The sequence below is a fragment of the Anopheles aquasalis genome, chromosome 3 (assembly GCF_943734665.1).
Source record: "Anopheles aquasalis chromosome 3, idAnoAquaMG_Q_19, whole genome shotgun sequence".
Classification (NCBI taxonomy): Eukaryota; Metazoa; Arthropoda; class Insecta; order Diptera; family Culicidae; genus Anopheles; species Anopheles aquasalis.
The window spans coordinates 39,401,564-39,426,022 of NC_064878.1; the positions used below are offsets into that span (position 1 = coordinate 39,401,564).

The 24,459-nt window shown below is 46.4% G+C and overlaps 2 protein-coding genes across 3 annotated transcripts in view; one reads left to right on the forward strand and one right to left on the reverse strand.

Annotated features, from left to right (window-relative positions):
* The window catches only part of LOC126577518 (uncharacterized), a 107,883-nt gene extending 87,906 nt beyond the window's left edge, over positions 1 to 19,977 (forward strand). The window contains exons 7-13 of one of the 2 annotated variants that reach the window (XM_050239193.1): positions 2,722 to 2,844; positions 7,008 to 7,544; positions 9,982 to 10,104; positions 15,127 to 15,381; positions 18,143 to 18,397; positions 18,480 to 18,619; positions 18,704 to 19,977. In XM_050239193.1, coding sequence (XP_050095150.1) covers positions 2,722 to 2,844; positions 7,008 to 7,544; positions 9,982 to 10,104; positions 15,127 to 15,381; positions 18,143 to 18,397; positions 18,480 to 18,619; positions 18,704 to 18,895 — 1,625 coding nt within the window. In that variant the 3' untranslated portion in view covers positions 18,896 to 19,977. The remainder of the gene's footprint in view (positions 1 to 2,721; positions 2,845 to 7,007; positions 7,545 to 9,981; positions 10,105 to 15,126; positions 15,382 to 18,142; positions 18,398 to 18,479; positions 18,620 to 18,703) is intronic. The other variant, XM_050239194.1, reaches the window with a different exon arrangement.
* A 2,813-nt stretch (positions 19,978 to 22,790) lies between these two features.
* LOC126576644 (fibrillin-1-like) overlaps positions 22,791 to 24,459 on the reverse strand; it is a 74,090-nt gene continuing 72,421 nt past the window's right edge. The window contains exons 15-16 of the mRNA XM_050237950.1: positions 23,358 to 23,517; positions 22,791 to 23,173 (exon numbers count right to left, since the gene is read on the reverse strand). Of these exons, the coding sequence (XP_050093907.1) occupies positions 22,791 to 23,173; positions 23,358 to 23,517 (543 nt within the window). The remainder of the gene's footprint in view (positions 23,174 to 23,357; positions 23,518 to 24,459) is intronic.

A 24,459-nucleotide genomic window follows, 5' to 3' on the forward strand; every position in this document is an offset into this window, starting at 1 on the left:
CTGGGTCACGCCATTTTGTGTTTTTTTTTGTGTGGTTCCTCCTCTTTCCCTCTCCATCCCCTTCTTCGTGGTAATTAAACCCTTTCTGTCCACATTGGCACCGGGCTTGCGATGCGATGCGGATTTCCGGTTCCATGGCACCCGTGCGCCCGGCTTTGTCCTTCAATGTTCCGCATCTTGACCGCAAGATGAATCGGTTTGGGGATAGAATCTCGTTTGGTTTTTTTTCTTCTTCTTCTCGGTCTTCAGTGGCATCCTTCAGGGGTTCGGGTCATTCGGGTCAGTTCGTGGTGGATGTGGGCAACTGTAACTAGAAGCTACATCTCCCAGACCCAGCTTGGGCGCTCTTGGGACTTGGAGCTCGTCGCGATACGCAACATTTCCGTCCCTGAGTGGAAGTGGAAGAACCGGAACGAACGGTGCCCGGCACGGATGGGTTGCCTTCGCTATGTTGGCTTCCTTTTTGGAGCTGGGCTGCTGAAGGTCCCTTCCCGTTCGTTCGTTCGATCGTTTTTTTTGGTTTGATTTATTGTGTTTCGCCATTTTTCGTCCTCGTTGGTTGGAGCAGGCAGCCAATAACACTTTACCGACCGAAGGTCATCTAGATTCATGAGTGGGTCATTGTGGGTAGGTCAGTTTGAAACTGTGCCATGCCTTAACAAGCTACTGACTGCGTACTGGTCCCTTGGAGCATATCACTTTGCGAATGATGATCGGTGGTTCCCTCTTGGGATGATGTGTAGGTCACGGGAGGGACATCTATTTAGGATTTGCCCCTTTTACAAATAAACATTCGTGTTTAGATGTTACAGAACATTCACCAAATCACCTCACGGTATTGTTTATGATTTCTGCGCACAAACAGGAGCTTTAACACGTTCCCAACTTTATTTCGATCGCAGTTGAGTGTATTTTTTGGTTAGGTGTGAGTGGAACTAAAGATTCATGACACACCTCCAAGACTAGACTGAAATTTGAGAGCTGACGGGAGAATTGTTAACAGAAGCGATACTGTCTGATTGAATCTGTCATTTCGAGCGTATGAACAAACACGTGATGGAAGGACATTCCCAAGGGGGGGGGGGGGGGGGGGGGGGAGGAGAGTGATCGAAATGAATTTTGATGTGGTTTTTACTTTTATTTTACGACAAAACCAGTTATAGTGCATGGAAATCAACACAAAAAATCACCTTCAATTGATATTAATGTTTCAAATGGAAAAAGAATGCAAATAAGGTTCAATTATACTTGGATGTTACTCAAATAAAACATCTTAATTTTTAAAACTCAAAATGAAAATTTGAAAACGAGCTAGCTAACCTGCCGCAACTAAATCATTTCAATAGAATTTTTAATACTCACAGTACCTTTCCAAAACCTACCGTTTTCTACGGTTTTTATAACAAAAACGGTCTGATTTGATTTTGTGTCCACTTTCGCTCTGTGCAGACACTAGTGTGGTTTGTTTTCCGTTGCTATGATGGTTGCCTGGGATCATAAATAATGCAACGATGGATGGCCGGGACCGACGGACGGAGGGGATGTTTCGCTGACCAATTTGCACCGTCGTCTCTCATCAGTGTCAACCAACCAGTGTTTTTGTCCTACGATACGTGCGCTGTCGCCGTCTATCCTTTCTTTTTTACCGTTTACTTAGATTGGATGAATTTTGCAGCACATTTTGTGTTGTGTTATGCTTTTTTCCGGTCAATGGATCATCGCTTTGGTAGATTTTATTGAAATAAAAAATGGTAAAATGTGCCGGAAATACATTTTTTTAAAAGTGGCAGCAATATGGTAATCTTTTATTCACACTTTACTGCCTTTCCGGATGGCACGTATTATGACCATTTTGAAATTAATAACCGAGACTAGAAACGATTAAAAATAGAACCATCATACCTGCTATCATCTCTGATCGACGGTTCTAACTATCGATAACCCTCAGCAATCAATCCAAGACAAGGTTGCCTTTGCTCCATCCTCGCGAATCGGATCCTTCCAGCCTGCTTCCAGGTCCCTCGTGGTGCTGGTGATGAGCTGATGAATGAGATGGCTTTTGGCCGGAAAGGGAAAAGAATCGGTTAGCAGTGGTCCCAGGTGGCCAACCAGCACCATATCACCAGGAACCAAGCAATGAGACCCTCGGGGGGAGGTTTCAAGCTAATCGTAAATCTCGTCCCGCACTAGCTTCGAGCGTAAATCTGTCACTCGGGTTCCTCCAACGGAACCCGGAACTGGAACGAGGAAGTACTTAGCAACAGCCAGTGCATTCACCGGCCTGTCAGCAGCTGCTGGGTTGTTGGGTGATAGATTGCACCTCGAAAGACTTACTGTCCTCGTCTCCATTCCACTAACGGTTACGGTTACGGGTGCATTTGAGAAATGAACTTAGAATCCCTTCCCCGTTGGTTCCACAACCGGAGTGAGTTTTGAATATTCATAAATAACATCCTGGAGTGAGGAAAGGACATGAGCGAGCATCGGACAGGGTCTACCGCTCGTCACTCGATCGATCGAGAATGCAGAAGCAATGCTGCCGTGGCGCATCTATTGTGTCCAATCTATCTATTCCATCGGTGGCGCATCATCTTCTTCTACTGCATTGTCCTTGCCATGGCCAGAGATGGAATTAAATATTTCTTCCCCTTTTCTCTCTCTCTCTCTCTTCGCTCTCTCTCTCCCTTCGCTCTCTCTCTCTCTCTTTCTCTCTCTCTGTAGATATCAACGAGTGTGTCGAGTACGGTGAGGACATCTGCGAGTACGGCTGCTCCAACACGATCGGTTCGTTTACATGCAAATGCCCCCGAGGATTGCGAGTGACCGACAATAATAAATGCATGGGTAAGCACAGGACAGGGCCTGTTGGTGCCAGGTGACGCCGGAAGACGCAGACAACGGTTACAAGGGATTCCATTTTCCGGATGCTACCAAGGATCGCCAAGATTCTCGTAGATGAAGAGTGAGACAAGCGGACTGTTGGTTGCGGAACAGACCATTCGCGGTCATCGTTTGGCATCCCGTCTGGCCTCAATGGCAGTGAGGGCTGTGGTTTGTGTGGCGAAAGCAACAAATCAAATCTAACTCCTCTTGGTCTCGCATCCGGATGCGGCTCGTTTGTAAAAGATTATAAATGTTTATGGAATTTAGATTGTTTTGAAATGCGATCTACATAATCAAATTGACCGGAGTTTGCTGGGTTCCGGGTCGATCGATCGAACGGCCTTCCACTAAGACCAGTTTCCAAGATGCTCCAAGGAGCGAGCTGCAACAGCGATAGCAATAAAGGATTTGTAGACCCTTGCACAGCATCGCTTGTTGTTATCCGGGCCATGTGATGCCACGAATCCTTTCCAAAATCCATCCATTCGAAGCTCTCTCGCTTCGTTCGATCGTAAATCTTCGATCCTAATCGATGGATTCGACAAGTGATTGATTGAAGCACCGGAACGGAAGCCGGAGGCGGAGTAACAGAGAGACCAACAACTTGTCGATGAGGAAGCTGCAGCTGAATAATTAAACGCATTCTGTGGCCTTTAACTTTGCGTTCGTGCATGCGTTACTACGCAAGAAGATCGCTTTTTTGTGTCTGTATTTGTGGACCTTTGTGAGGTCAATGCCTTCGGGATCAAAATTGGATTTCGATTATTCATCAACTTCTTCAACCGGCAACACTGTGTAGCACTGCCGTTCGTGAATTCTATGGCGCATTAATGGCGCTTTTGCAATCCAGTTCCACCAGTTTAGCAGCTCCACTCAAACGGGGATTGTATTCGAATGAGCTCGGATAAATGGTGTTTCCGGATTTCATTCTTTATCTGCCCATGGTTGGTCGGTGCAGCTACAAAGCTTCCACTGATCTGCTAATCTGCATTTTCCTCCCCAAAAAGCCACCTGGATGGCCAGTATAACGGGGAGCATCTCCAGGGATTTGAGGCCTGCTCGTGGGTTCGTGGATCGTCGTCCCATTTTGTGTCGATTAGGTGCATGAATTAAGCCGCGGTTCCGGTTCGCGGCAGGACGGCGCGGTTTTAATTGGATCTGGCTTTGTCCAGCCGGCGTTCGCTCGTTTGTTTGACGATTTAATCCAATCGCTGCTGGTACTGCGTTCCCGTGGCCATCGATGCTCGTTAGCGTTGGCGAATCATCGAAAGGATTACGCGTCCTGGGCAAAAACCGCACTACCGTTTGGGGCCGTTTTCCAATCGTGGCCAGCGTTGCGCCATCCCGGGACATCGAGCAGTGGTTTTGGGCTACCGTTTGTTTGGCGTTGTTGTTTCACATTTTGTGTTTATTGTTGCCACACATTCGCTTTCAATTCCTTATCGAGCGGTCATCCGTTTTTTTTTATTTGGAAAACTGGTGAGTGGCTTCCCATTTTTTTTGTGGGTTTTTGTCTGGATTTTAGGGTTTTCCTGTTTATCTTCTTTGGCACCGGTGTACCAGGTGCATGTCGTGGTCGTCTACGTCCAGAGAGAGAGATAGTTTTGTGGTTACGAGATCACAGATGATGATGGCCATGACGATAGTGATGATGATGGGGTGCGAGAGAGAAAGGAAAGAGAGAGCGAGTAATCCTCTTCCTTTTCCCCGATATCCGGAACTCAACCCAGTAACCAAACCTTAACCACGTTGACCTCTACGCAGCCGAGACCGAGTACTATGACTAGCAGTCCGTCCGTGTGGTCAGTTTGCCCGCATTTATGCTCAATCCGGGCCCGGTGGTTTACTCAACCTGCAACCCCCCCCCCCCCCCCCCCCCCTACACCACATGCCTGTTGCGGTCAGGCGGACCTCACGTGCCGGACGAGGGCGGAACGGCAAACGATTTGCTTGCATAATACCCCGTAGCATACCCGGAAATCAAAGGCTCCCTAAACCTCTAAAACTCCACATTTAGTGGCAGAGGACCGTATCGAGAGAGGAAGGGCGGGTGGAGGGGTAGTTTTTGGAAAAGTTCTGGCCCTCAACCCCGGGGCCTACGGACCGGTGCACCGGTGCGACTTTGTTTCGTTATCACCGGGATTGCAATTTCCAGGGGAGGCCCCGGACGTGGTCGATCTCAACCTCGCCCTCGCTCTGTCGGTTGCGGCAAAAGTTGGCTCGAATGTTTAATTGTTTGTACAACCGAGCGTTTTCCGAGCGAGTGAACCGAGCGTTGTGGTGATGCCTGCAGCACTAGCGTTGCGATTTGAGATTCCGATCAGGCTCAGGGGGTGGCTCAGGATCTGGCGATCGGTATCTGTGACTTCCTTCCGCTGAACTGTCAAACGCTGATGGTCTGCTAAGGTGTCGCATTATCTGGGATTCAAGGAACACTTGACTTGGATGGGTCGACCCGATCGCTTAGCAGACCATCGGCGCTTCGGGACACTGCAATCAGTGATGCGACCGAAAAGTTACTTCGACTTTTGACCAAACCGGGACGATTCGGATGCGGGTGTGCTGCTAATCGTGCACCTTCCGGAGAATTCCGCAGCCCTCCAGCGGAAACCGGTGCAGCAGCTGCAGAAGTTGGAGTTGGTGGTTTTCGCACACAAGCTCACAATGCCGGCGAACCGGCGAGCATTGTTTGGTTCGCTCACCGATGGTGTGCCACTGATCGGGTGAATCCGGTTTCCTGGCTTTGTGTGCGCGGAACCGGAACGGAAACCCTCCGATGGTAGGGGGAGTATCACGACGACTGTGTTTATGAAGCGTCCGGTCCGGGGAACACCCTGCCGTTGTGGGCAGCGCAGTAGCTCAGTCGAAAGTGTCGGAAGTCGGAGCCTTTGTTTCGGGCCAAAATGGCCATTCCTCCTCCGAGTGGAAATGAGAAAAGGGTGGTCTAATCTTTGCTCTGCTGCTGGTGTAATTGTGTAACATCTGGGGCTTCTATCGATTGAGCTGTGTAGATTGCAGCAAGTGGTTTTGGAATGCGTCATGATACACCATTACGGTATAAGATTACATGACCAGTGGACCTGGATGCTAACACAGGCACACTCTGGGCCAATTTGCGTTCACTACGGCACCGGGATTCGGGATCAACATTCATTTTTCGATTCGAGTTTCTCGGCACAACAAGCGTACGCCACCCCCCTTTGTGTGCCAATTGATTTCAAATTCTTTCTCTATTGAATCCAAGCGCTTCCTGGAGTAGGGCCACTGGTGGTATGCTTTTGGATTGCTATTGACCATATGCATCCTCCGAAGCACACAAAACTGCATCCGCAGTGCGCTAGCTAGTGATGAAAAGGAATCTTCGGACTTCGGATTTGGCTGCACTGCTGCTACGCTTGCATCAATGTTTCCAATGTTGGTCTTCCATTCAAACGATGTGTCAAGTGTTTGTTCCTTCATAACAAGACACTGGAAAACCTCGTGCAAATTCTCATCTGTACCGAAAACGTACGAAATACAAAAAGGCAAAGGGCTGTGGCACCGAAATGAACCTCAGCACAGCACAACACAACCGCTTCCGTGAGCGAGCGAGATGCAGATCGACACCCACCAATCGAACGAAATCGGATGCATGCACTGCATCGGCCGATTGGTGTCGATGTTGATTTATGCATTCCGTTGGCCAAAGGGAACCGTTCTTTTGGGAGCGTACATGCCAAGCCCCCGGGGGGCGTTGTGTTGATTGCATTTTTTCCCCCACCACAAACCACCGTTCGCCATCATTAGAAGCTGCGCGCTGTACCGGCTTGGTTTGGAGTGGACTTTTGAGTCCACCGCAGTCGCAGACTCCACGCCGGCAATAGTTTGGAACTGAAATAGTGACAGTGAGCGAATGAAGGGAATGCGAAAGGGGGTTTTTTTTTCTTCCAGCTCTTGATCCAGCTCTCCTGCCATTGATCACAGATTGAGTTTCGCGGTGCAAAGCCCTCCACGGTCCTTGAAATCCCTTTCTTTTTTTTGGTGATTCAATAACAAACCAACACTCTCGAATGTGAATTCGTTCGTTGACTAACACACTGGGCTGGTAACCCTTTCCTGGGTGACGTTCTGGACTCCATTTGCAGATGTAAACGAGTGTTTGCTGCGGAATGGCCACGGTCCGTGCCAGGACACGTGCATCAACACGTGGAGCAGCTACCGGTGTACGTGCGATGGGTTGCCCGGTACGCGGCTCGCCCCCGATGGCCATTCGTGCGAGGACATCGACGAGTGTACGGTCAACAATGGTGGCTGCTCGCACACCTGTCTCAATACGCTCGGCCGGGCGTTCTGCGTGTGCCCCGACGGTTACATGCTGGACGAGGACTGGAAGACGTGCGTCGATGTGGACGAGTGCGCTAACCAGCGATCGATTGCCACCGAACATCGGTGTCACGGTCGCTGCATCAACACGATCGGCTCGTACCGGTGTCAGCCACTGGAGTCGAAAACCCAGGACCGGGACCGTACCATCGGTGGCGTTACGCAAACGGACAAAGACGGGGCGACGGGCTCCGGAGTGGAGTTGGAACAACAGCAGCAGCAGCAGCAGCTACCGCAAGACTACGATACGCTCTGCCCCACTGGCTATCAGTTTAATACCACCATGGGTGACTGTCAAGGTAAGTCTGATGAGCGGATTCGAGTGCTCTTGAGTGGAGAACCATCGCAGCGCCGCTGAGCGTTGGCGCAATCAATTAGCAGCTTTGGGTGAGAACAATCGCTCAATCGATGATGCCTAATTATCGTGGATTGACTTCGTCTTTTAGCACAATTAGCACTGAGATTAACCGGTGTGTAGGTGCGATAGTTAGAGATCTCTAGATCATCTGAGAGACATTCTACTGCGAATATTAAGTGTTTTTATTGATAAGGAATTTTTTGTTCGTATTGGACGAAAGTGAGGATGGAATTTGTTTAAAAATTATTTGTGGCCTTCTTTACCAAAAAGGTAGCAAAGCATGGAGTTCAATTACAATAATCTCCAATTAATCTTCTTTTGAACTTATGGAATTTTTTTTTCATTTATTGGCAAACATGTATTGCTAACGAAATGTTCCCTTTACTTAAATCCGACTTTTGAAGACAACATACATGTAGGTCGATGGCAATGCGGTGAATGAATTGTTTTCATAGAAATTAGTGGCTAAACAGCTAGCAACGGCCTAATGGCCTAATGCGGACGTATCTACATATGATCACGATGTTTTAGTTATGAAGAGCTTCTCATTCTCCAAACTTATTATGAATCCAGTTCACTTAAGATGGTTTTGTGGTGATTTCGTTTCGTAATTTGTTTCCCTGTTTTCTTTTGGGTTTTCTTTACCTTTACGGGATCCATGTACTTCGATTTTATTTCTTTGGATGCCAAATTCCGGTTCGTATTCTTCTTCTGGATGAATCGTCTTGAGATTCTGTTTATCTAACTCAGGAAAAGTTTCTGCTTTAGGCAATATTTTTTATCAAATTTTCTGCTTGAAAGACTTCAAAATTACCTAGCGATTCATAATTAACTAAACAATATCGAGTAATAGTAAAGTAAAGTAATTTTCCAGTTAGAATTATACATCTTCCTGTTTAAATTTTCTTTTGGGCACTTTGTCAAAGCATTCCATGTCCATGCATTCATTTTTAAACCTTCACATTTTATCAAAAGAACTGTTTTTCTACGAATTACTCGGTCGCATTTATGACTGTCTCTGCCTATCAGCCAGTTCATGCTGTCTGGACTTAAATACAAGGAGTTCAAATTGAAAACTAAAACTGCTTATCGGTATATACTAGGCGTCTGCGTTGAAATCCGCGGTTTTTATACCAAATTTAATCTTTTATTTCTCAATAAATCGTAACAATCTGCTTATTAAACATATTGCCCATCGCTAGAGCCACTATTTTTAATAATATTTTGGGCAATTTTCGATTTCCTTGTTCCGTATTTTCAATTCGTTCATAAAGAATGAGCTGCTGTGATTCCAAACAATTTTTTAAATAACCAAACAAGTAGTATTTATGTCTTTATCATGTAAAAAACAGTTGTATTTATAAAGAACAATGTCTGGTGTAAACAGCGGGGGGGAAAACATTTTGTATTCGACGTGTTAAAAAAAGTTTTCATCGGTTTTGCAACATGTAGCCAAGCGTTTTCCCATTTCGAACGTTCTTTATGTCAGAGCTTGCTTCAAATGGATTAATTATTGTTGATAACGTTCTCAAACAACAAGTTTGCGGAAGTACTTAGTCCACGACACACGTGTGATCGACTCTAAATGCGCTTATTCTTGTTAGGTCATACTTTAATATTGAATATGGGAATTGGATCCATCATCTGTCCGATAAATTTCCAAATGTGATATGGTACTCTAACGAGTGGCATTTCCTTTCTATGCCATCAATTCATCGATGTTTGTAGTTTTTGAGGTTTTGGCAGATTTCGATATGAATAATAATGATATGAATAACTACTCATTATCTATACCACATTACATGAGGTCCAAATGCCCTTCCTGAACGAGTTGAGGTAAATTAAATTCCAGAAAATAATCCATTAGAAAACCACATTCGTTGATGAATCAATGTTTATCACTCCACTGTTAATTTTGCATGACTACATCGCAAATAACAAGCAAAACGTGATAAGGGCTATGATAAGGTTAACCGCCAATTCCAAAAACGAGACGTTTAGTTGTATATCAGAGCTTTTTATCAATATTGCAACATTAATTTTAATTAAAGCTAATGCAGATTGCAGCCTAGCACGAAAAAGGTAATAATTCGCAGTCAGTAGTAAGCACTACAGTTTTGGAATTAAATTCCGAGATTCCTAAAATCATGATCAAGCTGTCAGGCTTGTCAGTGTTACCACTGGATAGCGGTTCCGTAACGAAAATGCACGTTAACATCATACGGAATTTACAATTTGATACGTTAACAACAAAAGCTTACAAGCCGTCCCCGTACTGACAATGAACTCCATTCTAAGCCAACGATAAGAAACATAGTAACACAACCCATCAATCTCTAACAAGAAGCGCATCATCTCTTTTCCCTTCCTTGTCGCAGATGTGAATGAATGCAGAATAGCGAACGGGGGCTGTCAGCATCACTGCATCAACAATGACGGCAGTTTCTACTGTTCCTGCAAGTACGGCTTCAAGCTCAACATCGACAAGCGCTCCTGCCTGGGTAAGTACAGCATCCAACCCTTGTCATAATGATGGCCTGCCCTTGCATCTCCTTTAAACAACTACACCGTACTGGGCGTCGATCTTCGAGACATGGTTGCTGCTCCTTAAGGTCTATCCGGTCTATCCGGTGTGCTCTGAGTTCTGCGTCGAAACGGCACGCACCAACCTACACTAGCGCCCAGTAATGAAACAAGTGAATGCGTAAACATGACCCGGAATCTCGTTGCAGTGGAGATGGCCACAGGTTACACAACATCACACGGTGCACCTCCGGATGCACGAACGTGCAAGTCGGCAAGAAGCGACCTTACTAGAGGACCAGTCCTAGGTCAGAAGGGCCGCATTTCACGCTTTGTGCGGCCACGGGGATTGTAGACAGGCTCAGCCGGAACAATTATATTAACATTCATCATAATCTAATTACCGCTTGATACCACGCCATTGGTCCATTGATTTATGGCACGCACGTTAATGGAAAACCCACCACCGGGGGTCTTCAACACCAGCCCCGTTGGTGGCTTTGGTTCGCTGCTTTCCCGGTTCACTGGAGCGTGAAGCCAGGAGGCTGGAGCGAGAAATACATCATCCAACCGGAAATTCGACCATCACACGCCCATTGTCTCGCCCAAAAGGCCTTTCTCCGACTAGTGGCTATCTCATTCGGGCGCATCTGCCGGCACGGTGGCCACGCGGTGACCAAGGAGCCAGTGTCTTAATCTTCCATCGCAGCAGCAGCAGCAGCAGCGGACTAGACCCGAGGAACTCTATTAGGTTCTTGGTCCCGATTGCTTGCGATAAAGGCACAGAGAGAGAGAGAGAGAGAGGAAGGGGGAGAGTGGTCGGTGGTCGCCTGGCCCCTGATGTGACCCGGACCCGGCCATTCAGATTCCGGGATCCCGTGTGGGGTTGATGATTTATTCTCGCGTTCTCGCCACCATGGTCTCTAGGGCTCCTCGTCTTTGGTGACAGTGGTTGGCCTGAAAATGGGATAAAATATGAGGTCATTAGGGGAGCCTGTGTCCTGGACCGAGGGGAAATTAAAGTTCCGCTTCGCCGGAAGACACAAAACTCACTTTCTCATCTCCTTTTCGCCTTCTCTCTCTCTCTCTCTCTCTCTCTCTCTCTCTCTCTCTCTCTCTCTCTCTCTCTCTCTGTGGTGTCGCTAAGGATCTTTCGGGGCTTGGGTGACAATGGTAGAAGGAAGCCTGAAAAGAAATGTTTATGTTGAAATGCTCGGTAATCTGGACACGCTCGCGGTGCCAGATTCTTGAGGACAATGAGACCTCGAGTTGACAAATGAGTTTACAATCATTAAACGAAGATGGTAATCAGATAACGAATTGGGGCCTGCGAAGGATGTAATCCATCTCCCGTTCAACCAGAGGCCGTCGCTAAGTTGAAGGCGTGATGTTAATCATTTAAGAATTAATATCCTCGTCTTAACTCCCAACAGTCACTGACGTCGCTGCGTTAAATATTAATAGAAACCCCTGGTGCCTGGTGGCAAACCGACCTTCCAATTGGAGCGGATCCAATTCCACAACGCAGAGAGTTAAGCGCATGGCAGTCGCTTTAATTTTCTTCTCCCCAACCCTGGTCTCCCCGGGGGCGAGGAGAGTCCTTCAGTCAGTCAAAACAGTAATCCAGTGACGGCGACGTCGGCGAGTGACAAATCACGACACCGGCCGACGTGGTCGTTGAAAGATGAACCCCAGGAACCGTCATCAGCACATCAATAACGCCAAGCATAGGCGTTAAGAGCGCCGGAAGAGGACTGGCGCTGGCCGGTCGGTCGTCAAGCCATGTTTACACAGTAATCGACGCCTAGAATGACGCCACGCCATTAGCACCATGGCAACCGAATGGCGATGGAGTGGACGGTTTAGGGCGCAGCAAAACATAAATCCCTTGCGCCAAAAGATAAGAGGACAATCAATCGAACCGAGGCACGGCACGGCATCGGCGTCCACTGTCGTAAATGCAAATTGGAATCGAAACAACTTGACGTTTCAAGTCCGCTAGACGATCCCCTGGAAGGAGCGGGAGTGAATGAAATTAAAAATGGAAATGCAAATCGTAACCATTCCAGTTTAGGGCACCAAGGCACGCCGAGCGTCCCCTGACAGTGGTGAGCGAGACATTTGTAATTAATTGAATTGTTCAATTTTCACCTCTTGCCTCGCGAAAACGTTGCCTCTGCTTCCGTCCGATTGTGGCGCTTGGTTTTGGAAAAGTTTTTAATGAAAAGCGACTCTCCGGCGCTTGGGTGGCAAATGTCGCGAAAGGCGCGCACGGTTTCAAAGTTAGTTCCACGTGAAAGGCGCGTTTAATGAACGAGAAGTTGAGGCTTCGACCGCGAGCAATGGTGACTGGGATGTTGCTGCTGCTGCCGTTACTAGTTTGAAAGTTGGTCATTGTGGGTTGGTCGTGTGGTGCTGCTGCTACTGCGCGTTACTTGACGACGATGACGACGACGGCGATGACGCTGTTTTGCGCTGAGCGGTGAACCGTGAACCGCTCTTATGTGTGGTTTCGACGAGATGATTGTGACAAAATTAAATCAAGAAATGTTCCCCGCGAACGGTACGGCTCATTAGGCAAATATTTGCCAAATATTTGCCACTACCACCACCACCACCACCACCACCACTAATTACATTCCCGTGCCAACGCGGTGCGGTATGCTGCGTGTGTCCTTTCTTCGGTTTGGGGGGTCCTGGGTGCCAACCGTGGCCGGCTTGGCCGGATGGTGGTTGGTTTGGGCGGTGACGTTGGTGAATTGCTTTGCGGTTGCAGCACTCGCCTGTCGCGGTGGTGGTCGCTGATGGTGGTTTGCTGCGATTTCGTGCACATTTTTGTTTGGAACGTACCCCAAACACGCCACGATCTCTTCATCACTTCGTATGCTCTATCACTTTCTTTCCATCGCTCTCTTTCTCTCGCTATCTCTGCGCCCGTTCGTGTTGGTTGGGAATTTTCACGAAATTCCGTTTCAACAATAATGGCCAGTGAGTGAAATTGGGACGGAAAACTACGGGGCGCAAATGGGTGAACGGTGCAGGTCCAATCGATGAATGGAATGAATTAACAAACTTTCGTCGGCCCAACGTGTAGGTAGCGCTGCTCCGTTGTGCAATGAAGAAGAAACGAGCGCAAAGAATGTGATAAATTGATATGATAAGCACAGGGACGAAGCACAAGTGAAGCGATCGCTAGTCAGTGGCCAGCGATAAAGTAGCACTGGCGAAAGTACAGAAATAGCAGAAAGCAGAAGCAGTGGAAGCTAAAAGAAGAAAGAAAAAGAAGAAAGTGAGAAATTAAATAGAAAAAAATGGCTCCTCGCAGGTCCGCTCGTACGTGAGCGCCATGCCACGGCAATCAATGGGGGCCCTGGACTGCGATAGCGGGCACGCGTTGGTGTAAGCGCAAAAATTAATGAACGATAATGAATGGAATTTTGATTAAAAATGCAAATTTGGACCATCACCACCACCACCACCACCAAGGCGCTTGGCTTCCCTGTCAGCACCAAGCGCTGACTTCTGTTCCTTCTTCGATCCCGGGCGGCATCCTGGCGAATGCTGGCTGTCACAGTAGGTCCTGGAATGCGTCCTGGAATCAGACCACCTTACCAGGAAGGGATGAATGGACGTCTTTTCTCAGCACAAAACGTCAAATCAAAAGTCTGTGAGCCAAGGAATCAGGAATATTTCCCAGACCAGAAGGCCGTGCTGGTGCCTTAGAGTCTCGAAAAAAAAAATGCCGAGAAAGTGCTCAGTGGCACCACCAATTAAACTCCGTTTTTTGCTTTGAAGACAATTTTTCTTTCTGCTCATCTCCAGAAGTTTATTCCGGAAGGCCCATAACGATGGTGTCTGGATCTTCTTGTGCTTTCAAATCAGCAGATAAATCCGGACAAAACCATCAAATGGGACAGAGTTTGGCGCTCGAAATGGCGCATAATTAGCAGCAGTGGCCACTCAGGGGCATCTCTCAGGCTGAGAAGCGGGAAAATCGCGGAAGATACTCGAGGAGAGGTGCTTCAGTGGCAGGAGGAATGGAAGTGAAGTTTCAATAACTTTCCGAGTTCGAGAGCCAGCACACCGTCGGCCGAAGGTGTTGGCAAAGTATTTTAATTAAGTTCATTTTTGAATAAATTAACCACCGGTCCGATGTCCGGGGATGGATCATTTCACCGAGCTACGGCACAGGTGACTCAAGTTTCCCCGGGCCACTTTCCCGGGTGGCCAAGAAGTAGCAGCGAGTCCGGATGTTAATGAAGTAATTTCTCAACCAACCGACCGTTGACTCCTGCGACTGGAGAAGGTATTTCCGCCGTGGACGGACACAATTCATTCAGATCAACTTTTCTCACTTTTGACGGCAAGGGCCCTCGATCGGCCCTTAATCGCCCTGCTCGAAGTCCAATAAGTAAGTGAAAGCGGATCGCTACTCGTGCGAATCAATTTACTCTCGCTACGGTGCTCGAGCGGTTCGAAACGTTGGTGATGGTAGCTCGCTAGCTTCCTGACCGTTACCGTATGTCTTTGTTCAATGCTTCAGTTACACACTAGTGCGCTCCGGGCAGACTGATAACGATGATTGGCAATCAACGGGCGAGAGAAAAGCGGCAGAAACGGGTACTGAATGGAAGAAAAAAAGAATGGAAAGAAACTAATTGATCCTCCTGTCGGTAGTCGTTGCAGACCAGCTAGCCAGTGCCTGACCACTCCAGACACCTGCAGTACCATCTCATTAGCAACTCATTGCGCACTGGCGTCGTCCGGAGGCGTCAAGATGAAAAGGAAGCCCTGTCCTGTCCAATTTATGAATCAATAGATGAAGGCATGGCCTTCATTGTTCGTTATGTTTGCGGCTTGCGGCTTAATTGAAGGCAGACGTAAAGTGACAGCAAGAGAGAGAGAAAGAGAGAGAGAGGGAGAAGCGAAGATGAAAACCGGAACGCAACCTCCAACCTCGAACTAACGAGACTTTCCTCCTCCCTCCATTTTCCTTCCAGTGCTGAACGAATCGCTGAAGCTGGCGGACGTGGTCTGTGCGCCCCTCTTTCCACCGCGCCACGGTTACCTCGAGTGTAGCCGACCGATCGACGAGATAGCGGATGGGCCGAGCCGCGGTAGCCTCAAGATCACCAACCGACCGGGCAGCCAGTGCATCCTGAAGTGTCCCACCGGGTACCGGCTGGAGGGCAGATTCTCGAAAATTTGTGGCACCACCGGCGAATGGATTGGTGACGAGAACGGCACCTGCATCCGTAAGTAGCGTATCCTTTCCGTTCTTTTTTTTTCCCCCATGTTTTTGGATCATTCGTTTTTATGACCAGCGAAGCGAGAGAAGCGAAGCCACAATAACACAATGATGAATGATCTGCTAGAAGAGAGATACAGATAGAGAGAGAGAGAGAGAGAGAGAGAGAGAGAGAGAGAGAGAGAGAGAGAACGAAAAGGGAAACAAATTGTTTTGTGGCTTCCTGTGCGACAATGCATCACCGAGGACATGATAATTATGCGACACCACGGAATGGGGAAAAAAACGGAAAATTCTGCGCATCGGATCGATGGGATGCATTTTTTTGCATCTCCGCTTTTGATGCTCCGGAAAGGTGCTGACCGTGTGATTGAATTTGTGACGCAATGCTAGGCGCAGAAGTCACATCGCATGATGTGGACGCGTTGATTCGCGTGACGGATTGCTGGAACTGGAGTGCCAGTGGAGCGAATGTTGGTGTAGCTTATAATTCAACCGGACAGCCAATCTATCAGCATACCGATCCGGATGGCGTACACGAGGACACACGATGGACGAAATTACACGAAATACCACAATTGCCGGTGCCAGCGGTGGCAGTGGCAGTGGAATCTGGTTTTCTCGTTCTAGATGGTATTTTTGGAAATCCGCCGGATATAATGGCGGAGTGCGTAGGTGAGCTTTCCGTTCGTAATATTCACCCGGACCAATTCCAGCGAATGCCACGCCACGCATCTCTAGAGTGAGGTTGGTGCTTCCGAAAATATTGCAATTCAACTTAACTTTTCCACTAACTCCCCGTTAATTCTGGGTATCTGAGAACAGTTTGGCAGAACCAAGCGGAATGTGTGGGTTTGGCTTTCGATTTGCAAACATGGAATCATTGAGCATGACGTTCGTCGATATCGGAGGACAGGTGTCTATTAGGTCGATCGAATTGCATGATGGTTCGCGTGAATCCTGTTGATTGCCAGTGGCCAATATTGGGTGTGCCATCAGATGGTTCCCTATTTTTAAGTTGAATAACTCTGTCATTTTTCAACCGATTTTGGAAAATAGACCAGTTTTATTTTGGTTATTCTATGCCATTTATTGTGTCATACTCAAAATATGATATCAATCAAATTATCGCCTTCATTCGACATACAAAAAAGCAGGCTCTTTTTCGGTCATTTTGCATTGTTTTGACAACATTTAGGGAGTTACTTTTTGCAATTTCAGCCCTAAGATTTGCTTTGAGTTGTTCCATAGCCTTCGCTTTGTTGGCATAAACCATACTTTTAAAATAGATCCGCAGAAAAAAAAGTCCAGCACTGTCAAATCCGGCAAACGAGAAGGCCATTCGATTGCACGATCACAGTTTTCACTATTGAACGATTTGTTTTAATATAAAGTGTGTTTGTTGGGGATATATTTGAAGATGTAAACTATACCTTGTTTTTAAAGTGTAAACACATGTTTCATCAATTGTTAGAATGGCTGCAAGCTTTGCATTTTATTCATAGAAAAATAGCTACCTAAACGTAAACCACTTACATAAATAAACAGCTGCAATGCATTTGAACTATATAACAATTGTGGGCACAGTTCAGAAAATCGTGACCAACCAATGCCAACATGAAGTCAATACTGGATATCCTTTTTTCACAGCAGTCGAAAACTCTACAGTTACACTCGGCTCTTCGTTCCAAAAAGGCAAAATGTTTACTTTGTAGAAGTTCTTTTTAAAGTGTTATTATTAATCACGTGATCATGATTAACGTCTGTTAATGGATGACCTGCAGAGGAACAGCAGTACGGTGAGCTGCACCAAGTGTTTGGAATCTTTACCGTTATAATGAGCTGTTTGTATATTTTATCCCCTTAATTATTTAATAGATCTTCTATCCTCTCATAATAAGGTCGGTTTGGGAATAATAATGTTGAATGTTCTATTCTTTTTGTGAAAAAAGTTCATGCTGTGCACGAAAACGTATTTTCTAACTGTTATATAACTTAGATATGTGCTCTATATCTCATTAGCAGCTCATTGTCAGGGCGGTTATGAGCTGTTCGCATTTCGCAAAAATGGTCCCATAACTAACTTTAACTAAGCTCTACCTAACTAAAATGTGTGTATACTGTAGTCTTACTAAATTAACACCAACATTACTAGGTCAGCTTTGAATTACGTGCGTTTCTAGAGGCTATTTGTAACTTGGTTCCTTTTCTGAACCACATAACGAACACACGAATGGGATTATTTAATCATTTCTGTCTTTTATATAAAAAAAAGTTCATTCAAATCGCAGTGATATTGCAGTGAAATCCTAACACCATGATCATTTTACTGTATTTGCAGCTTCAAATACTCAAACACATTATTTTGCATTGTTGATATTACACATTAATGCTCCGTTTTGAATTAATATGCCATTTTCGACCCAATTTCTCGAGCTAATTCCATGAAAAACCATCATTCCATTACATATTCTGATAACTGAGCGATGAAAAGGCCTGACCGACTCTGCTGTGGCTTGGCATTTATGCGCATCTACTGGAGCTAAACTATAAAGTGCTTTCCACGAAGCACGCAAAATAATACTGAACTCATTATTGACATGACCGTGCCCGTACCAATCGTTGGGAATTCCTTTATCCCACCAGCAATCAAACAGAACCGGTCACCACTTCCCGGGAGCAGTCGGTTTCACATTTCCTCTTTCTGTTTTGTTTGAATCACTTGGCTTACAATGTCATCCGTTTCCTCGCTCATCATTTCACCGCAGGCTATCCCCAACCGAAGCTAATCTGTCCGACGAGCGTAAATGTGGAGCTGCATCCGAGTGACACGGAAAACACGACCGTCCGCCTGCGGCATCCGGAAACCGATGTCAGCTGGGAGCGCGATGTGGTCGTCGAGCCGGCCTGGGCTAAAAAGGACGCGTTTCAGCTACCGCTCGGTTCCCAGAACGTGTCCTACTCGGCCCGGCATCCGGTCTCGAAGCTCCACACCGACTGTACCTTCACCATCAATGTGCTGCGTGAGTGGTTCTCAGCGTTGTGGCGAGTCATGAATCGGCATAACCTCTTTTTGTTTCACCATTTTTCCCTCCATGCTGTCAGCCGGATCACCACCACGCGTTGACTTCTGTCCGGACACGCAAGTCTACACGATCGAGGGCAGACATCAGAGTGTGAAGGCGACCTGGGAGGAACCTGTTTTCTCTGATAATGTCGGTGTGGTGACGATCACCAAGTCCAATGTAAGTTCGATCACACATCACTTCGGTTGTTGCAACTCATTCTTTGTTTCTGTTACTTTTTCCCATTCGCTCTCATCATGACAGAGTCCCGGGACAGACTTTGGTGCCGGCAGTCATCTGATTACGTACGAGGCACACGACGATGCGGAATGGAAGAGCCGCTGCGTGTTTAAGATCGTGGTGAACGTTAATCCGCAGCAGCAGCAACAGCAACAGAACGGTGGACAGTCGAGTCACCTGCAGTTACCGATACTCTACAATCGGTTCTACTTCTAAGCCATGTGCCGGTAAGTGTGCGTGTCTGTTCGTGTATGTGTGTGTCCAGCATCAATGTACAGAACGATGTTCACCCAAGAAGCGGTGGAAGAAGAAGAAGAAGATACAATAACATTTTCTGAAACAAAAAAAAAGAGAAACCGAAACCGAGTGACGGAGCCTTTGGAGTTGTTTTGAACTCGATCGAGCGCTCGATATATCATGGAAGCAGCAGCTCAATAATGTCTCAGCACACGTACTCGTCCGAGAACGCTTAGTGCCCCCCAAAGGCATATCCCAAAAGTATATCAAGAAGACAAAGAACCAGCACCAGGGCTTGCAGTAGGGCAATTTGTAGTGCCCAAAATATCATGGAAGATGAAGGGAAAAAACAGTTTCCTGGCGAGGAGTTTTGCCGAAAAGTGAAACGCGGCTCTACTATATACACACTCATCACATATTTTGGACGGCAATGTAGAAGATGTTCTTGTAAATAGCGTAAATCCCTCATCATCTCACCCATCACCAGCAACAACACACATTCACCTGCATCAGACTTTGCTGGAGATTTGGAATCGCTTGAAGACCGTTAGCAGGAAGTGGAAAAGGAGGAGAAGAAAAAAACAATAAGAGACGATCGTTCCGATCGTAGCTTTGATCGAGGAAAAAAAAGCAGCACAATAAAGAGAGTTGAGAAGCAGTTTAAGCATAAGCCGAACAGCCGTGCCGCGAGCGTGGCGAGCAAAAGTATTTTCTTGAGATTATTAACACTAAATCGTGAAGATGGAAAGGGTGCGAAAGAGTAATGCAGCAGAACAAGCAGCTTTTGGTAAGGATATATCACAAAGGGGGAAGATTTCCGCGCAGGAGATGACTAAATGCCGGACGGACGGAGGGGACTCTCTGCTGCAGCTCTAGGGTCAGTCCGCGTAGAGCCACAGAGCCGCCAAGTTGTAGTTGTGCGTAGCGTCGGCGACTGTCGGCTAGTGAGTTGAGGAGAGCTAGTGATAAAAATGAACAGAAAGACAGAATATAGTTTCCCGCAATGAAAAAAAAAAAACAAACAAGAAACAGTTTATGCACAGCCTTTGCTGACGGCTGAACCAGGATTATCGCCCCATAGCATAAACCATCAGCTCTGAATGTAGGGGCTTAATGTGGTCAGCTAAATGCTTCACCCTCCTCCTCCTCTTCTTTGGAGGCGTTTTATTGTCCGGACCCTCCCCTCTCCGTTACCGAAAGTTTGCCCTGCTTACCCTGTCTGTAGGATGGCCCAAGGAAGGGGCAGATATTGAGATTTATTGACCCCCCACTTCCCCCCCCCCCGATGTAGCTGTAAAGATAGGAGGGCAGCCCGAAAACTGGATTCGAAATCGAAGCAAATACTAATAATAAATGCCATTTCGGAGAAAAGGATAATCACAGAATCCATCGACGAGCGTATGTCTGTGCATGTGCTAGAGAAATCCGAAACAGCATTCATGTAACCGATCACTGGAATGCAGCAAAATTCACCTCAAAGGTATGTCAATTCCAGGTAAGCCTCTTAATTGCCCATATTCATAGTTTCTGGAAATGATAAAGGATTTTGTAGAAATAAAAACCTCGTTACTCAATGCATCACTGGTTTTTCAATGGTCGATGAACATACTTCTAGCAGTTCATTCTAATTTCCTTCTCTTGTGTATTTTGTTTACAATTGGCCCAATAACAGGTATTCTTTTGATTACCCCTAATTCAATCCAATGAGGGAGCTCCAAGGCCATATTCTGATGATCAGATACTGCAAGCAGTAAGCAGCAGAAAGGGCTTTACTTAGAATCTTTCATTTACATCCATTCCATTCATTCGACTGTATCTAATTTGTGGAGTACAAATTGATTCATGCATCAGTTACAATACTGAAAGGGCACATTTCCAATCGTTGGCCTTTCGTGTTAATGGTTTTCAACGCAGATTGTGTTTCGACGGATCTTTTGGTTGTGGAAATAGACCTGGTTTTTGAGAAGAATCTTTCCATTTTATGAATCGAAACTCATCATTGAGCATATTTTCGATTCGTGGAATACCTTTCCATACATTTCCTCTGAACCTCTGTGTAATCGATTGAGACGATGAGGTGATATTCCGATGAATCGATAAGCTGCGTCCCTGGAAGGTTGCGATAGGAATTGGTAGGATTGCTTATGCACCAACTCACTGTTTTCTTTGTTTCTTTGAGTTCAGTCGAATGAAATCAATGAAGTATCTTGGAATAAAGGTAGACTTTGTGTTGCGAGCCGTTGCGTTGAATTCGTGATAAAAGTAAAGAATTGGGTAAATTTTGAAATGTTGCGGAACGGGAATGCCCACACAAATTTACTTTATTTCAAGAATCATTCAAGAATCTCAGCTCTGAGTGATGTTCCATGGAAATGTAAGCTAAAAAAGGATGGTTTGGTTCATGCTTTTTTTTTTAACATATATAAAGACGGACGAGCCGTACGTTTAATGTTCATGCTTTCTATTTGAATTTATTAATTTTATGAAGCCAAGGTCAAGGTGTTGTTCTAAAAGATTTTGAATGAAATCCAGAAGGATTGTTGAAGAGAGAATCCTTTAATCATGGCTAAGCTGTTCCAGGCTGTTGATATAGAAAAGAAGAGGATTGATTGCAATGCATTTTTGAAACGAAACCATTGAACTATGTTTTTGACATATTTGGTCGTAATTTGAGCAATATTTGCTATAAAACACAACCATGCTATTGATAACAGGCAGGTGTCTTTTAAAATAATGCACAAATGCTTTTTGCGGTGTCGATTGTAGCACCGAACTGATTCATTTGGGATATGCCAAACGATACTTTTTTATTGTACTTTAAAGTTTCGCTTTTCGAGTTTTGCTCGAAGCTCTGCCGAGTTAAAATTGAAACTATCGATTGATAACGATTTAAATTTGAATACTATCTATTTAAGATTAATTCTTTTGAAAGGTTCAGAAAAAATGAAAAAATCTAAAAACATGTTACTTAAAATGGAAAATGGATGTTAAAGTTTTGGGTGTTGCAATTGCTTGTCGTTCTGGTTGTGTGGCGAAAAATTCAAGTCATGCTTTCTTATGTCTCTCATTGCCATTGTCTACAGGTGTATCGTCTTTGCCACTGTTTGTTTAGTTTAGAACGTGGATGACTTCCAACAATTTCATCTCACAGAAATAGAACTAATCTCTCAGACAGATTTTTCCGACACATGTTTACCACAAGATATTGGACATTGGAAGCATCTATGATGATGTAAAACTGTCGACCAAACATAATACTATACCCTCTCCTTCAACATTAGCAACACGTCATACAACAATTAAATTTAAACCATTACACATGAAGCACAATCCTAATCGAGAGAAAAATGCTTCAACTTACTTACCAGAACCCAAAAAAAGAATTCAACAAACAGGCTCAAGTTTTTCGGACTTCCAGTGAACACTATCACGTGCTGCTACGGTGCTTAAAGATTAAAGTTATTTTATTGTTTGACTTGATGTTTGAGTTTTTCGCACTGCACGCAACACGCAACAGAACCAAACCCCCGGCGTTCATCGGATCTTACATTCCATTCGATCTGCCCTACAAATTCCTTCATCCTTCTCACTCGCTGCTAAAGGATCCCTTGAGTTGCGTTCTTAGTGGCACTTGTTAGAGGGTGATTATAGTCAATCCAAGCTACAGTTAGCGAGGCCAACGGTCGGTAAAAGCAGTATTGTGTTTGTGTTAAGAGCTTAATCTATCGATTATGATGTTCCCTGAGTGGTGAAGAGTCGCCGCTCGGTCTCGGCCGGTCACTCGACAAGCCATTGAAGCCAATCGTTGCGGATCGCAGCGCTGAAGGTCCTTCGGTTCGAATGATGAAACGCTTCCATTAACGATGCCGTGGCCCTAGGCTGCTCCTGCCGTTGCACTATTCGCGGCTTCCAAGGTCGCTCCTTCGTGAGTCCTTGTCGACGCTGCAGCTGCACTACCATCGGCCACTTCAGCATTCGCTCGGCTACGCTTTCGCATCCATCGACGCGGTTGATGGTGCTGCTGCTGCTGCTGCTGTTGGTGGTGTTGGTGATGATGGATCGATTGATGCGTTCGCTGTTGCTGATAATGTGTTGCAACTGCCGCAGGGTACGCAGGCCGATGGTGATAGGATGAAGTGGCACCAGTAGCGGCAGTAGAAGCAGCAGCAGCAGCAGCAGGAGCGGAGGAACCACCTCCACTTGCACTTCCAGAGCTCGATACTCGGTCCCAGGAGGAGTAGTAACGCAAAAGATTATCTGTAATGAAGTGCAAAAAAGGGGGAAATGAGAAAAAGGAAAATGAGAGCAAAGAGAGCGTGCTCAAGGAGCTAATTCTCGAGGATAAAGACTGTTCCAGAGCGCGTGTTAGGCGCTTGCTCTCCTTCGGTTCGAGGGAAATTGGTTCAATGTCAAGCTTAAGAGGTAGCTCCACTCCACTTACTGTAACGCTGATGCTGCTGCTGTATCAGGGCCGGGTTCGTATCGGGCGCCTCCTGCAGTTGCTGCAAGTGCTGAGCAAGCATACGCTGCTGGTGCCTCAATCTGGCCAGCTTCTGCTTGATGCGAATGTTCTTCACAACGCAACCTTGCGGAACGTGTATCTATTTCCGAGAAAAAAGGGGCAACAGTTGCAGCAAATTAGTAGAGTGATTCAAGTTCAACAGTTGAGAAGGCACAAACCGAGAAGAAAACATTTCAAACGTTTGAAAAAAAAAGACGCGAACAGGACATGATTACCAAGCAATGGGTGGCGCTGTTATCGGTGGCGGCATTCAAGCATTATGGTGGCTTCACTTGCACTTACCTTGCGATTGACGTTTGATTCGGTACGATACTTACTTGTTAGGATCGCTTCAGCTCGCGGCTATTAAAATATCGGCCATCGAAAGTGCCATTGAAGGGTGTTCCTCCCATCGAATCATCGAAAACCAACCAACTGGGACCCTAAAATCGAGTCTTCCCGGGGGCGCTACTGCAATTAACGTGTGTCCACACAGCGTGACACAATTAGCGACGGAAGCGAGGCCACCCACCGGGCCCACTAAACCCGGAAGTTCGATCGAAAGTTGCTGACCCCTGAAACCCCTCTCCCAACCCCCTCCCAATACCAAAAAAGGGGCAAAAGGGCAGTCAGGCGTGGTATCGAATAGAGCGAAGGACCGAAAACCCAATCCTCGACGGAAATGCGAACCTTCGAACCGGAACGAGCTTTATACCGGAAGGATGGGATCACTCCAGAGAGAGAGAGAGAGGGGGGGGGGGGAGAGGGAGAGAGAAGGAAAAAGAGCGAGAGAGAGAAGGGTATTTGATCTAACTACAACACGCGGTGCCATCATGGTTCGCTAGGCTCGCTGGCTGATAATGTTGCAAACGCCAAACCAAGTGCCTGGCTTGGTCTGGCCTGGTCGGTGGTCGGCGGTGGTTGTGGTTGCACCTCGTTCGCACTCATTTCTCTCTCTCTCTCGCTCAGTGCACCTCCGTTGTTCCCGTCGTTGTTTGTTGCCATTCGTTGCCTGCATAAACCGCAAACACTGTTTACAGTG